This window comes from Cherax quadricarinatus, unplaced genomic scaffold (genome assembly GCF_038502225.1).
Source record: "Cherax quadricarinatus isolate ZL_2023a unplaced genomic scaffold, ASM3850222v1 Contig41, whole genome shotgun sequence".
Lineage (NCBI taxonomy): Eukaryota > Metazoa > Arthropoda > Malacostraca > Decapoda > Parastacidae > Cherax > Cherax quadricarinatus.
The window spans coordinates 125001-138176 of NW_027195067.1; the positions used below are offsets into that span (position 1 = coordinate 125001).

Sequence of the window (13176 nt, forward strand, 5' to 3'; positions counted from 1 at the left end):
GAATTATACATAGAAGACAATGTAGAATTATACATAGAAGACAATGTAGAATTATACATGAAGACAATGTAGAATTATACATAGAAGACAATGTAGAATTATACATAGAAGACAATGTAGAATTATACATGAAGACAATGTAGAATTATACATGAAGACAATGTAGAATTATACATAGAAGACAATGTAGAATTATACATGAAGACAATGTAGAATTATACATGAAGACAATGTAGAATTATACATAGAAGACAATGTATGATGAGATAATCATTCCATCTGCTTTACAGAACAAAATGAAAAAAGTAAATGATAAGCTTGGTGGAAGACATTACAAGATGAAGTGTTCGGTTCCTTGTTCTGGAAACCTGGGATCAGTATCTTAACCTAGAAACCTGGGATCAGTATCTTAACCTAGAAACCTGGGTTCAGTATCTTAACCTAGAAACCTGGGATCAGTATCTTAACCTAGAAACCTGGGATCAGTATCTTAACCTAGAAACCTGGGATCAGTATCTTAACCTAGAAACCTGGGATCAGTATCTTAACCTAGAAACCTGGGATCAGTATCTTAACCTAGAAACCTGGGATCAGTATCTTAACCTAGAAACCTGGGTTCAGTATCTTAACCTAGAAACCTGGGTTCAGTATCTTAACCTAGAAACATGGGTTCAGTATCTTAACCTAGAAACCTGGGTTCAGTATCTTAACCTAGAAACCTGGGTTCAGTATCTTAACCTAGAAACCTGGGTTCAGTATCTTAACCTAGAAACCTGGGTTCAGTATCTTAACCTAGAAACCTGGGTTCAGTATCTTATCCTAAAAACCTGGGTTCAGTATCTTAACCTAGAAACCTGGGTTCAGTATCTTAACCTAGAAACCTGGGATCAGTATCTTAACCTAGAAACCTGGGTTCAGTATCTTAACCTAGAAACCTGGGTTCAGTATCTTAACCTAGAAACATGGGTTCAGTATCTTATCCTAAAAACCTGGGTTCAGTATCTTATCCTAGAAACATGGGTTCAGTATCTTAACCTAGAAACCTTGGTTCAGTATCTTAACCTAGAAACCTGGGTTCAGTATCTTAACCTAGAAACCTGGGTTCAGTATCTTAACCTAGAAACCTTGGTTCAGTATCTTAACCTAGAAACCTGAGTTCAGTACCTTAAACTAGAAGCCTGGGTTCAGTATCTTAAAATAGAAACTTGGGTTCAGTATCTTAACCTAGAAACCTGGGTTCAGTATCTTAACCTAGAAACCTGGGTTCAGTATCTTAACCTAGAAACCTGGGTTCAGTATCTTAACCTAGAAACATGGGTTCAGTATCTTATCCTAAAAACCTGGGTTCAGTATCTTATCCTAGAAACCTGGGTTCAGTATCTTAACCTAGAAACCTGGGTTCAGTAACTTAACCTAGAAACCTGGGTTCAGCATCTTAACCTAGAAATCTGGGTTCAGTATCTTAACCTAGAAACCTGAGTTCAGTATCTTAATCTAGAAACCTTGGTTCAGTATCTTAACCTAGATACCTGGGTTCAGTATCTTAACCTTGAAACCTGGGTTCAGTATGTCAACCTAGAAACCTGGGTTCAGTATCTTAACCAAGAAACCTGGGCTCAGTATCTTAACCTAGAAACCTGGGTTCAGTATCTTAACCTAGAAACCTGGGTTCAGTATCTTAACCTAGAAACCTTGGATCAGTATCTTTACCTAGAAACCTGGGTTCAGTATCTTAACCTAGAAACCTTGGTTCAGTATCTTAACCTAGAAACCTGGGTTCAGTATCGTAACCTAGAAACCTGGGTTCAGTATCTTAATCAAGAAACATGGGTTCAGTATCTTAATCTAGAAACTGAGTTCAGTATCTTAACCTAGAAATCTGGGCTCAGTATCTTAACCTAGAACCCTGGGTTCTATATCTTAACCTAGAAATTTGGGTTCAATGTCTTAACCTAGAAACCTGGGTTCAGTATCTTAATCTTGAAACCATGGTTCATTATTTTAAACAAGAAGCCTGGGTTCAGTATCTTAACCTTGAAACCTGGGTTCAGTATCTTAACGAAGAAATTTGGGTTCAGTATCTTAACCTAGAAACCTTGGTTCATTATCTTAACCTAGAAAATTGGATTCAATATCTTAATCTAGAAACCTGGGTTCAGTATCTTAACCGAGAAACCTGTTTTCAGTATTTTAACCTAGAAACCTGGGTTCAGTACCTTAAACTAGAAACCTGGGTTCAGAATCTTAACACAGAAAACTGGGTTCAATATCTTAACCTAGAAACCTGGGTTCAGTATCTTAACCTAGAAACCTGGGTTAAGTATCTGAACCTAGAACCCTGGTTATTTTATCTTAACCTAGAAACCTGGGTTCAGTATCTTAACATAAAAACCTTGGTTCAGTATCTTAACCAAGAAACCGGGGTTCACTATCTTAACCTAGAAACCTGGGTTCATTATCTTAATCTAGAAACCTGGGTTCAGTATCTTAACCTATAAACCTGGGTTCAATATCTTAATCTAGAAACCTGGGATCAGTATCTTAACCTAGAAACCTTATTTCAGTATCTTATCCTAGAAACCTGGGTTCAGTATCTTAACCTATAAACCAAGGTTCAGTATCTTAACCTAGAAACCTGGGTTCAGTATATTAAACTAGAAACCTGGGTTCAGTATCTTAACCTAGAAACCTGCGTTCAGTATCTTTATCTAGAAACCTGGGTTCAGTATCTTAAACTAGAAACCTGGGTTCAGCATCTTAACTATAGAAACCTGGGTTCAGTATCTTAACTTAGAAACCTCGGTTCAGTATCTTTGCCTAGAAACCTGGGTTCAGTTCCTTCCATAGAAACATGGTTTCAGTATCTTAACCTAGAAACCTGCGTTGTGTATCTTAAACTAGAAACCTGTGTTCAGTATCTTAACTTTGAAACCTTGGTTCAGTATCTTAACCTAGAAACTTGGGTTCAGTATCTTAACCTAGAAACCTGCGTTCAGTATCTAACCTAGAAACCTGGGTTAAGTATCCTAACCTAGAAACCTAGGTTCAGTATCTTAACCTAGAAACCTGCGTTCAGTATCTTACCTAGAAACCTGGGTTCAGTGTCTTAACCTAGAAATCTGGGTTCAGTATCTTAACCTAGAAACCTGGATTCGGTATCTAAATCTAGAAACCTCGGTTCAGTATCTTAACCTTGAAACCTGGGTACAGTATTTTAACCTAGAAACCTAGGTTCAGTATGTTAACCTAGAAACCTGGGTTCAGTATCTTAACCTAGAAACCTGGGCTCAGTATCTTAACTTAGAAACCTGGGTACAGTATATTTACCTCAAAACATGGGTTCAGCATCTTAACCTAGAAACCTGGGTTCAGTATCTTAACCTAGAAACCTTGGTTCAGTATCTTAACCTAGAAACCTGAGTTCAGTACCTTAAACTAGAAGCCTGGGTTCAGTATCTTAAAATAGAAACCTGGGTTCAGTATCTTAATCTAGAAACCTGAGTTCAGTATCTTAACCTAGAAACCTGGGTTCAGTAACTTAACCTAGAAATCTGGGTTCAGTATCTTAACCTGGAAACCTGAGTTCAGTATCTTAATCTAGAAACCTTGGTTCAGTATCTTAACCTAAAAACCTGGGTTCAGTATCTTAACCTTGAAACCTTGGTTCAGTATGTCAACCTAGAAACCTGGGTTCAGTATCTTTACATAGAAACCTTGGTTCAGTATCTTAACCTAGAAACCTGCGTTCAGTATCTTACCTAGAAACCTGGGTTCAATATCTTAACCTAGAAACCTGGGTTCAGTATCTTAACCTAGAAACCTGGGATCAGTATCTTAACCTAGAAACCTGGGATCAGTATCTTAACCTAGAAACCTGGGTTAAGTATCCTAACCTAGAAACCTGGGTACAGTATCTTAACCTAGAAACCTGGTTTCAGTATCTTTACCTAGAAACCTGGGTTCAGTATCTTCACCCAGAAACCTGGGTTCAGTATCCTAACCTAGAAACCAGGGTTCAGTATCTTAACCTAAAAACCTGGGATCAGTATCTTAACCTAGAAACCTGGGATCAGTATCTTAACCTAGAAACCTGGGTTAAGTATCCTAACCTAGAAACCTGGGTTCAGTATCTTAACCTAGAAACCTGGGTTCAGTATCTTAACCTAGAAACCTGGGTTCAGTATCTTCACCCAGAAACCTGGCTTCAGTATCCTAACCTAGAAACCTGGGTTCAGTATCTTAACCTAGAAACCTCGGTTCAATATCTTAATCAAGAAACCTGGGTAGAGTATCTTAACCTGGAAACCTGGGTTCAGTATCCTAACCTAGAAACCTGGGTTCATTATCCTAACCTAGAAATCTGGTTCAGTATCTAACCTAGAAACCTGGGTTAAGTATCCTAACCTAGAAACCTGGTTTCAGTATCTTAACCTAGAAACCTCGGTTCAGTATCTTAACCTAGAAACCTGTTTTCAGTATCTTAAACTAGAAACCTGGGTTCGGTATCCTAACCTAGATACCTGGGTTCAGTATCTTAACCTGGAAACCTCGGTTCAGTATCTTAATCTAGAAACCTGGGTACAGTATCATAACCTAGAAATCTGGGTTCAGTATCTTAACCTAGAAACCTGGGTACAGAATCTTAACCTAGAAACTAGGGTTCAGTATCTTATCCTAGAAACATGGGTTCAGTATCTTAAACTAGGAATCTAGGTTCAGTATCTTAACCTAGAAACCTGGGTTCAGTATCTTAACCTAGAAACATGGGTTCAGTATCTTAAACTAGGAATCTAGGTTCAGTATCCTAACCTAGAAACCTGGGTTCAGTATCTTAAACTAGAAACCTGGGTTCAGTATCTTATCCTAGAAACATGGGTTCAGTATCTTAAACTAGGAATCTAGGTTCAGTATCTTAACCTAGAAACCTGGGTTCAGTATCTTAATCTAGAAACCTTGGTTCAGTATCTTAACCTAGATACCTGGGTTCAGTATCTTAACCTTGAAACCTGGGTTCAGTATGTCAACCTAGAAACCTGGGTTCAGTATCTTAACCAAGAAACCTGGGCTCAGTATCTTAACCTAGAAACCTGGGATCAGTATCTTAACCTAGAAACCTGGGTTCAGTATCTTATCCTAGAAACATGGGTTCAGTATCTTAAACTAGGAATCTAGGTTCAGTATCTTAACCTAGAAACCTGGGTTCAGTATCTTAACCAAGAAACCTGGATTCCGTATCTTAACCTAGAAACCTTGGTTCATTATCTTATCCTAGAGAAATGGATTCAATATCTTAATCTAGAAACCTGTTTTCAGTATCTTAACCGAGAAACCTGTTTTCAGTATTTTAACCTAGAAACCTGGGTTCAGTATCTTAAACTAGAAACCTGGGTTCAGAATCTTATCCTAGAAACCTGGGTTCAATATCTTAACCTAGAAACCTGGGTTCAGTATCTTAATATAGAAACCTGGGTTAATTATCTGAACCTAGAACCCTGGGTACTTTATCTTAACCTAGAAACCTGGGTTCAGTATCTTAACCTAAAAATCTGGGTTCAGTACCTTAACCAAGAAACCTGGGTTCACTATCTTAACCTAGAAACCTGGGTTCAGTATCTTAACCTAAAAATCTGGGTTCAGTACCTTAACCAAGAAACCTGGGTTCATTATCTTAATCTAGAAACCTGGGTTCAGTATCTTAACCTATAAACCTGGGTTCAGTATCTTAATCTAGAAACCTGGGATCAGTATCTTAACCTAGAAACCTTGGTTCAGTATCTTAACCAAGAAACCTGGGTTCAGTATCTTAACCTATAAACCTAGGTTCAGTATCTTAACCTAGAAACCTGGATTCAGTATCTTAAACTAGAAACCTAGGATCAGTATCTTAACCTAGAAACCTGCGTTCAGTATCTTAATCTAGAAACCTGGGTTCAGTATCTTACCCTAGAAATCTGGGTTTAGCATCTTAACCTAGAAACCTGGGTTCAGTATATTTACCTAGAAACCTGGGTTCAGTATCTTAACCTAGAAGCCTGGGATCAGTATCTTAACTATAGAAACCTGGGTTCAGTGTCTTATCTTAGAAACCTGGGTTCAGTATCTTTGCCTAGAAACCTGGGTTCAGTATCTTAACCTAGAAACCTGGGTTCAGTACCTTCCATAGCAACATCGGTTCAGTATCTTAACCTAGAAACCTGCGTTACCTACCTTAACCTAGAAACCTGTGTTCAGCATCTTAACCTAGAAACCTTGGTTCAGTATCTTAACCTGGAAACTTGGGTTCAGTATCTTAACCTAGATACCTGCGTTCAGTATCTTACATAGAAACCTGGGTTCAGTATCTTAACATAGAAACCTGATTTCAGTATCTTAACCTAGAAACCTAGGATCAGTATCTTAACCTAGAAACCTGGGATCAGTATCTTAATCTAGAAACCTGGGTGAAGTATCCTAACCTAGAAACCTGGGTTCAGTATCTTAACCTAGAAACCTGGGTTCAGTATCTTAACCTAGAAACCTGGGTTAAGTATCCTAACCTAGAAACCTGGGTTCAGTATCTTAACCTAGAAACCTCGGTTCAGTATCTTTATGAAGAAACCTGGGTAGAGTATCTTAACCTAGAAACCTGGGTTCATTATCCTTACCTAGAAACCTGGTTCAGTATCTAACCTAGAAACCTGGGTTAAGTATCCTAACCTAGAAACCTAGGTTCAGTATCTTAACCTAGAAACCTCGGTTCAGTATCTTAACCTAGAAACCTGTTTTCAGTATCTTAAACTAGAAATCTGGGTTCGGTATCCTAACGTAGAAACCTGGGTTCAGTATCTTAACCTGGAACCCTCGGTTCAGTATCTTAATCTAGAAACCTGGGTACAGTATCTTAAACTAGAAACCTGGGTTCAGTATCTTAACCTAGAAACCTGGATTAAGTATCCTAACCTAAAAACCTGGGTTCAGTATCTTAACCTAGAAACCTGTGTTCAGAATCTTAATCTAGAATCCTTGGTTTAGTATCTTAACCTAAAAACCTGGGTTCAGTATCTTTACCTAGAAACCTGGGTTCAGTATCTGAAGCTAGAAGATTGGGTTCAGTATATTTACCTAGAAACCTGGGTTCAGTATCTTAACCTAGAAACCTGGATTCAGTATCTTAACCTAGAAACCTGGGTTCAGTATCTTTACCTAGAAACCTGGGTTCAGTATCTGAAGCTAGAAGATTGGGTTCAGTATATTTACCTAGAAACCTGGATTCAGTATCTTAACCTAGAAACCTGGGTTCAGTATCTTAACCTAGAAACCTGGGTTCAGTATCTTAACCTAGAAACATGGGTTCAGTATCCTAACCTAGAAACCTGGGTTCAGTATCTTAAACTAGAAACCTGGGTTCAGAATCTTAACCTAAAAACCTGGGTTCAGTATCTTAACCTAGAAACCTGGGTTCAGTATGTGAACCTAGAAACCTGGGTTAAGTATCCTAACCTAGAAACCTGGGTTCAGTATCTTAACCTAGAAACCTCGGTTCAGTATCTTAACCTAGAAACCATGGTTCAGTATCTTAATCTAGAAACCTAGGTTCAGTATCTTAACCTATAAACCTGGGTTCAATATCTTAATCTAGAAACCTGGGACTAGTATCTTAACCTGAAAACTTGGTTCAGTATCTTAACCTAGAAACCTGATTTCAATATCTTAATCTAGAAACCTGGGTTCAGTATCTTAACCTAGAAACCTGGGTTCAGCATGTTAACCTAGAAACCGGGGGTCAGTATCTTTACCTAGAAACCTGTGTTCAGTATCTTAACCTAGAAACCTAGGTTCATTATATTTACTTAGAAACCTGGGTTCAGTATCTTAACCTAGAGACCTGTGTTCAGTATCTTAACTATAGAAGCCTGGGTTCAGTATCTTAACCTAGAAACCTGGGTTCAGTATCTTTGCCTAGAAACCTGGGTTCAGTATCTTAACGTAGAAACCTGGGTTCAGTATCTTAACCTAGAGACCTGGGTTCAGTATCTTAACTATAGAAGCCTGGGTTCAGTATCTTAACCTAGAAACCTGGGTTCAGTATCTTTACCTAGAAACATGGGTTCAGTATCTTAACCTAGAAACCTGGGTTCAGTATCTTAACCTAGAGACCTGGGTTCAGTATCTTAACTATAGAAGCCTGGGTTCAGTATCTTAACTTAGAAACCTGGGTTAAGTATCTTAATCTAGAAATCTTGGTTCAGTATCTTACCTAGAAACCTGGGTTCAGTATCTTAACCTAGAAACCTGGGTTCAGTATCTTAACCTAGAAACTTGGGTTCAGTATCTTAACCTAGAAATCTGGGTTCAGTATCTTACCTAGAAACCTGGGTTCAGTATCTTAACCTAGAAACCTGGGTTCAGTATCTTAACCTAGAATCCTGGGTTCAGTATTTAATCCTAGAAACCTGGGTTCAGTATGTTAACCTAGGAACCTTGGTTCAGTATCTTAATTTAGAAACCTGGGTTCAGTATCTTAACCTAGAAACCTGGGTTCAGTATCTTAATCTTGATACCTGGGTTCAGTATCTTAACCTAGAAACCTGTGTTCTGTATCTTAACCTAGAAACCTTGGTTCAGTATCTTAACCTAGATGCCTGGGTTCAGTATCTTAATCCAGAAACCTGGGTTCAGTATCTTAACCTAGAAACCTGGGTTCAGTATCTTAATCTAGAAAACTTGGTTCAGTATCTTAACATAGAAACCTGGGTTCAGTATCTTAACCTAGAAACCTGAGTTCAGTATCTTTACCCAGAAACCTGGGTTCAGTATCTTGACCTAGAAACCTATTTTCAGTATGTTTACCTAGAAACCTGGGTTCAGTGTCTTATCCTTGAAACCTTGGGTTCAGTATCTTAACCTAGAAACCTGGGTTCAGTATCTGAACCTACAAACCTATTTTCAGTATCTTTACCTAGAAACCTGGGTTTAGTAACTTAACCTAGAATGCTGGGTTCACTATCTTAACCTAGAAACCTGGGTTCAGTATCTTTACCTAGAAACCTGGGTTCAGTATCTTAACCTTGAAACCTATTTTTAGTATCTTAACCTAGAAACCTGGGTTCAGTATCTTATCCTAGAGACCTGGGTTCAGTATCTTTACCTAGAAAATGGGTTCAGTATCTTAACCTAGAAGCCTGGTTTCAGTATCTTAACCTAGAAACCTGTGTTCAGTATCTTAATCAGAAACCTGGGTTCAGTATCTTTACCTAGAAACTTGGGTTCAGTATCTTAACCTATAAACCTTGGTGCAGTATCTTAACCTAGAAACCTAGGTTCAATATCTTAACCTACAAACCTGGGTTCAGTATCCTAACCTAGAAACCTGGGTTCAGTATCTTAATCTAGAAACCTGTGTTCAGTATCTTAACCTAGAAGTCTGGGTTCAGTATCTTTACCTAGAAACCTGGGTTCAGTATCTTATCCTAGAAACCTGGGTTCTGTATCTTAACCTAGAAACCTGGGTTCAGTATCTTAACCTGGAAACCTGGGTTCAGTATCTTAACCTAGAAACCTGTTTTCAGTATCTTAACATAGAAATCTGTTTTCAGCATCTTAACCTAGAAACCTGGGTTCAGTATCTTAACCTAGAAACCTGGGTTCGGTATCTTAACCTAGAAACCTGGGTTCAGTATCTTAACCTAGAAACCTGGATTCAGTATCTTAACCTAGAAACCTGGGTTCAGTATCTTAACCTAGAAACCTGGGTTCAGTATCTTAACCTAGAAACCTGGGTTCAGTATCTTAACCTAGAAACCTGGGTTCAGTATCTTAACCTAGAAACCTGGGTTCAGTATCTTAACCTAGAAACCTGGGTTCAGTATCTTAACCTAGAAACCTGGGTTCAGTATCGTAACCTAGAAACCTGGGATCAGTATCTTAACCTAGAAACCTGGGTTCAGTATCTTAACCTAGAAACCTGGGTTCAGTATCTTAATCATGATGAATCACGGAACTGTAGTACTGAGTACCAGCTTTCTTGCTGAGGGAATGATCACGCTATTTTCCTCTGTGTTTTATATATAATTCTACTAGGCAGAAGAACCAATTACCTCAATTTGTAATGTCTTCATTTGATTTAAGTGTTGAAATGAAAAAAGGTCATTGGTTGCCCCAAAAGTTTCCAAGGTGACTCACGAAATCGTAATGACACGAGTTCAAAGAAACTATTCCAAGGGTGGGGTTTGAGCCCGCCGTCAGACCGGTCAAACGCGACGGTCTAGAGTTTTGACACTCTCTGACTGCGGGTTCAAACCCCACCCGTGGTATGGTTTATTCCAAGGTGTTTCATACATATCAAATTCCTCAATAATTACCTGCATTATTTCATTAATAGATGGAAGCTCGAAGTGTCACGTCTTTAGTGTTTATTTTGTAATATTAAATAATAAAACTTACATTAGTGATACCTAATGTTACATCTTGTTTGTGTCACATTCTAACACTCGATGAAGTGCCATTTTAGCGGCACTGGGTTATCCCAGGTGTTTGTGTCACATTCTAACACTCGATGAAGTGCCATTTTAGCGGCACTGGGTTATCCCAGGTGTTTGTGTCACATTCTAACACTCGATGAAGTGCCATTTTAGCGGCACTGGGTTATCCCAGGTTCTCTACACTTAGTAACAGTATTTGTGTATACCTAAAAAAACTTACGGGTACCAGTTTACCCTGAGTGTAGGAGCAAGACGAACCTGTGTATGTAGTAGACGTACAATGTATGACTGGTAAGGATGTGACTGTTGACATCATATATATATATACACATATATATGAAGACTGACGCAGTGCTGAGCCTTGAACACATCTGTGTATGCAAAGAAAAAGTTATTCTCTCCCACGATAAGTTGAATAAACACTTTCCCTCGTTGTTAAGCTGGGACAGCCTCTGTATTCACCACACATCTTCCCACCGCACGGACTTATCTAGAAAAAGTCATCCACCTTGAGAGACCACAAAAGAAGAATTAATCTCGATAGGAAATTCTATATTTAATAGCACTTATGCTTCACCATTTCTCTCTCTCTCTCTCTCTCTCTCTCTCTCTCTCTCTCTCCTCTCTCTCTCTCTCTCTCTCTCTCTCTCTCTCCCTCCTCTCTCTCTCTCTCTCTCTCTCTCTCTCTCTCTCTCTCTCTCTCTCTCTCTCTCTCTCTCTCTCTCTCTCTCTCTCTCTCTCTCTCTCTCTCTCTCTCTCTCTCTCTCTCTCTCTCTCTCTCTCTCTCTCTCTCACTCTCTCTCTCTCTCTCTCCTTTTTTTTTTTTTTTTTTTTTTTTTACACAGGGTTTGTTTGACAAGGTTAAGGATCCCTAGCTTTATTGACAGCTATTTACAGGTTAAGGATTCCTAACTTTATTGGCAAGCTAAGAGCTGTTACCTACATCAGCTCATTTGAAAGCATTTTTATTGTTATGAGACATACAAGTAGGAAACAGGATGAAGTTGGAGCCATCTGTGGGCCAGCATTTTCATTTGATCAACTGACTTTATCTCGTTGACATCATTATCCTGTACGAATGTGTTCCATACTCGAGTCATCCTGGGTATGTATGATCTCAGATGGAGTGATGTTCTGGAGAAGGGTACAACCAGAGTGAAGTTGCTGCTTTCTGCCCGTCTTGTGGCATAAAAGCTTGTTTCACGCTGTCCTCGAAGTGGATCCAAGTGTGGTATTTTGACAATATTGGCCTTGTACATAACAGTAAGGCCACCCACATCCCTCCTATGTTGAAGGCTCTGCTGAAATGACAGATCTATCCAGGATGGATCCAGGCGAGAGATGAGACGTCTTGCTCTGTTCTCTACTCTGTCAAGCAGTCGCAGATGAGAGGGGGGGCCAGGCAAACCAAGAAAGTGGAGCATACTCAAGGTGCGAGCGTACTTGTGCCTCGTACAGGATCTTGCAACCCCTACTGTCAAGCAGATGGGAGATACGGCGAAGTGCTGTAAGCTTCCTGGCTGCCTTGTTTGCAAGATTTACAACATGGTTCTTCATGGTTAGTTTGGAGTCAAATTTCACCCCAAGGATATCAACTTCTTCTCCAGGTGCCAACATCCTCCCATTCATCCTTACTACTGCACCAGCATTACCATCATGGTGCCTAGAGACGATCATCATTTGCGTTTTCTCAGGTGCAAATGTTACTTGCCATCTATTTCCCCAAGCTGATATAGCTCTCAGCTGGTGATTGATGTAGCTTAGAGCAGCTGGCATTTCTTCTCTTGGATAAGTGAATGTCAGTGTACAGTCGTCTGCATATGCATGTGATTCTGGGATGAGATGAAGAAGGTCGTTGAAGTAGACATTCCATAACAATGGACCCAGCACGCTTCCTTGTGGAACACTTGCCCCAATAGGATGTCTTGCTGATTCCGTTCCATTGAGAACTACACTTAGAGATCTACCATGAAGGTAATCACTGAGGAGACATAGCGTAGAGCCTGCAATTCCCAGTGCTTGAAGTTTTGCTAAGAGGCCCTGGTGCTACACCCGGTCGAAAGCGCCAGCAATGTCCAGTGCTACCACACAGCTGACTTTGGATTCATCCAGTGACTGGTGCCACTTAGTGGAGAGGTTTAACAACAGATCAGCAGCAGAGTAACCTTTCCTGAAGCCATATTGACGATCACAAAGTAGTGATTGGTAGTCAAAAAACTCTGTCATTTGTCTTGAGATTATTGTCTCAAGGATCTTACCAGTAATTGACAGGAGTGACACTGGTCTGTAGTTGCTGATTTCTGCTCTGCTCTTCTTTTTGTGAACAGGGACTACATTTGCCTCTTTCCATAGAGAGGGCCATTTACACTGTACTAGGCAGTGCTGAAAGATGCGAGTTAGAGGTGCTGCTAGCTGGTCTGCACATCTTCTCAGCAATCTTGGGCTCAACTTGTCTGGGCCCACAGCCTTTTCTTGGTCAAGCGATTTAAGTAGGAAATGCACCTCCTCCTGCCTTATTGTCACCACTGACAGTTTTGACGCAGTTCTTGCAGCTCTCTCTCTCTCTCTCTCTCTCTCTCTCTCTCTCTCTCTCTCTCTCTCTCTCTCTCTCTCTCTCTCTCTCTCTCTATCTATCTATCTATCTCTCTCTATCTCTCTCTATCTCTCTCTCTCTCTCTATCTCTATTTCTCTCTCTTTTTTTACACAGGGTTAGAC

The 13176-nt window shown here is 39.7% G+C and overlaps 1 protein-coding gene across 1 annotated transcript in view; it reads right to left on the reverse strand.

The window, feature by feature from the left end:
* LOC128700419 (arylsulfatase B) overlaps window positions 1-10838 on the reverse strand; it is a gene marked incomplete at its 3' end in the record, with an annotated part of 128297 nt that extends 117459 nt beyond the window's left edge. The window contains 1 exon segment of the mRNA XM_070079909.1: window positions 10719-10838. Within this exon segment, the coding sequence (XP_069936010.1) occupies window positions 10719-10776 (58 nt within the window).
* Window positions 10839-13176: the final 2338 nt, after the last annotated feature.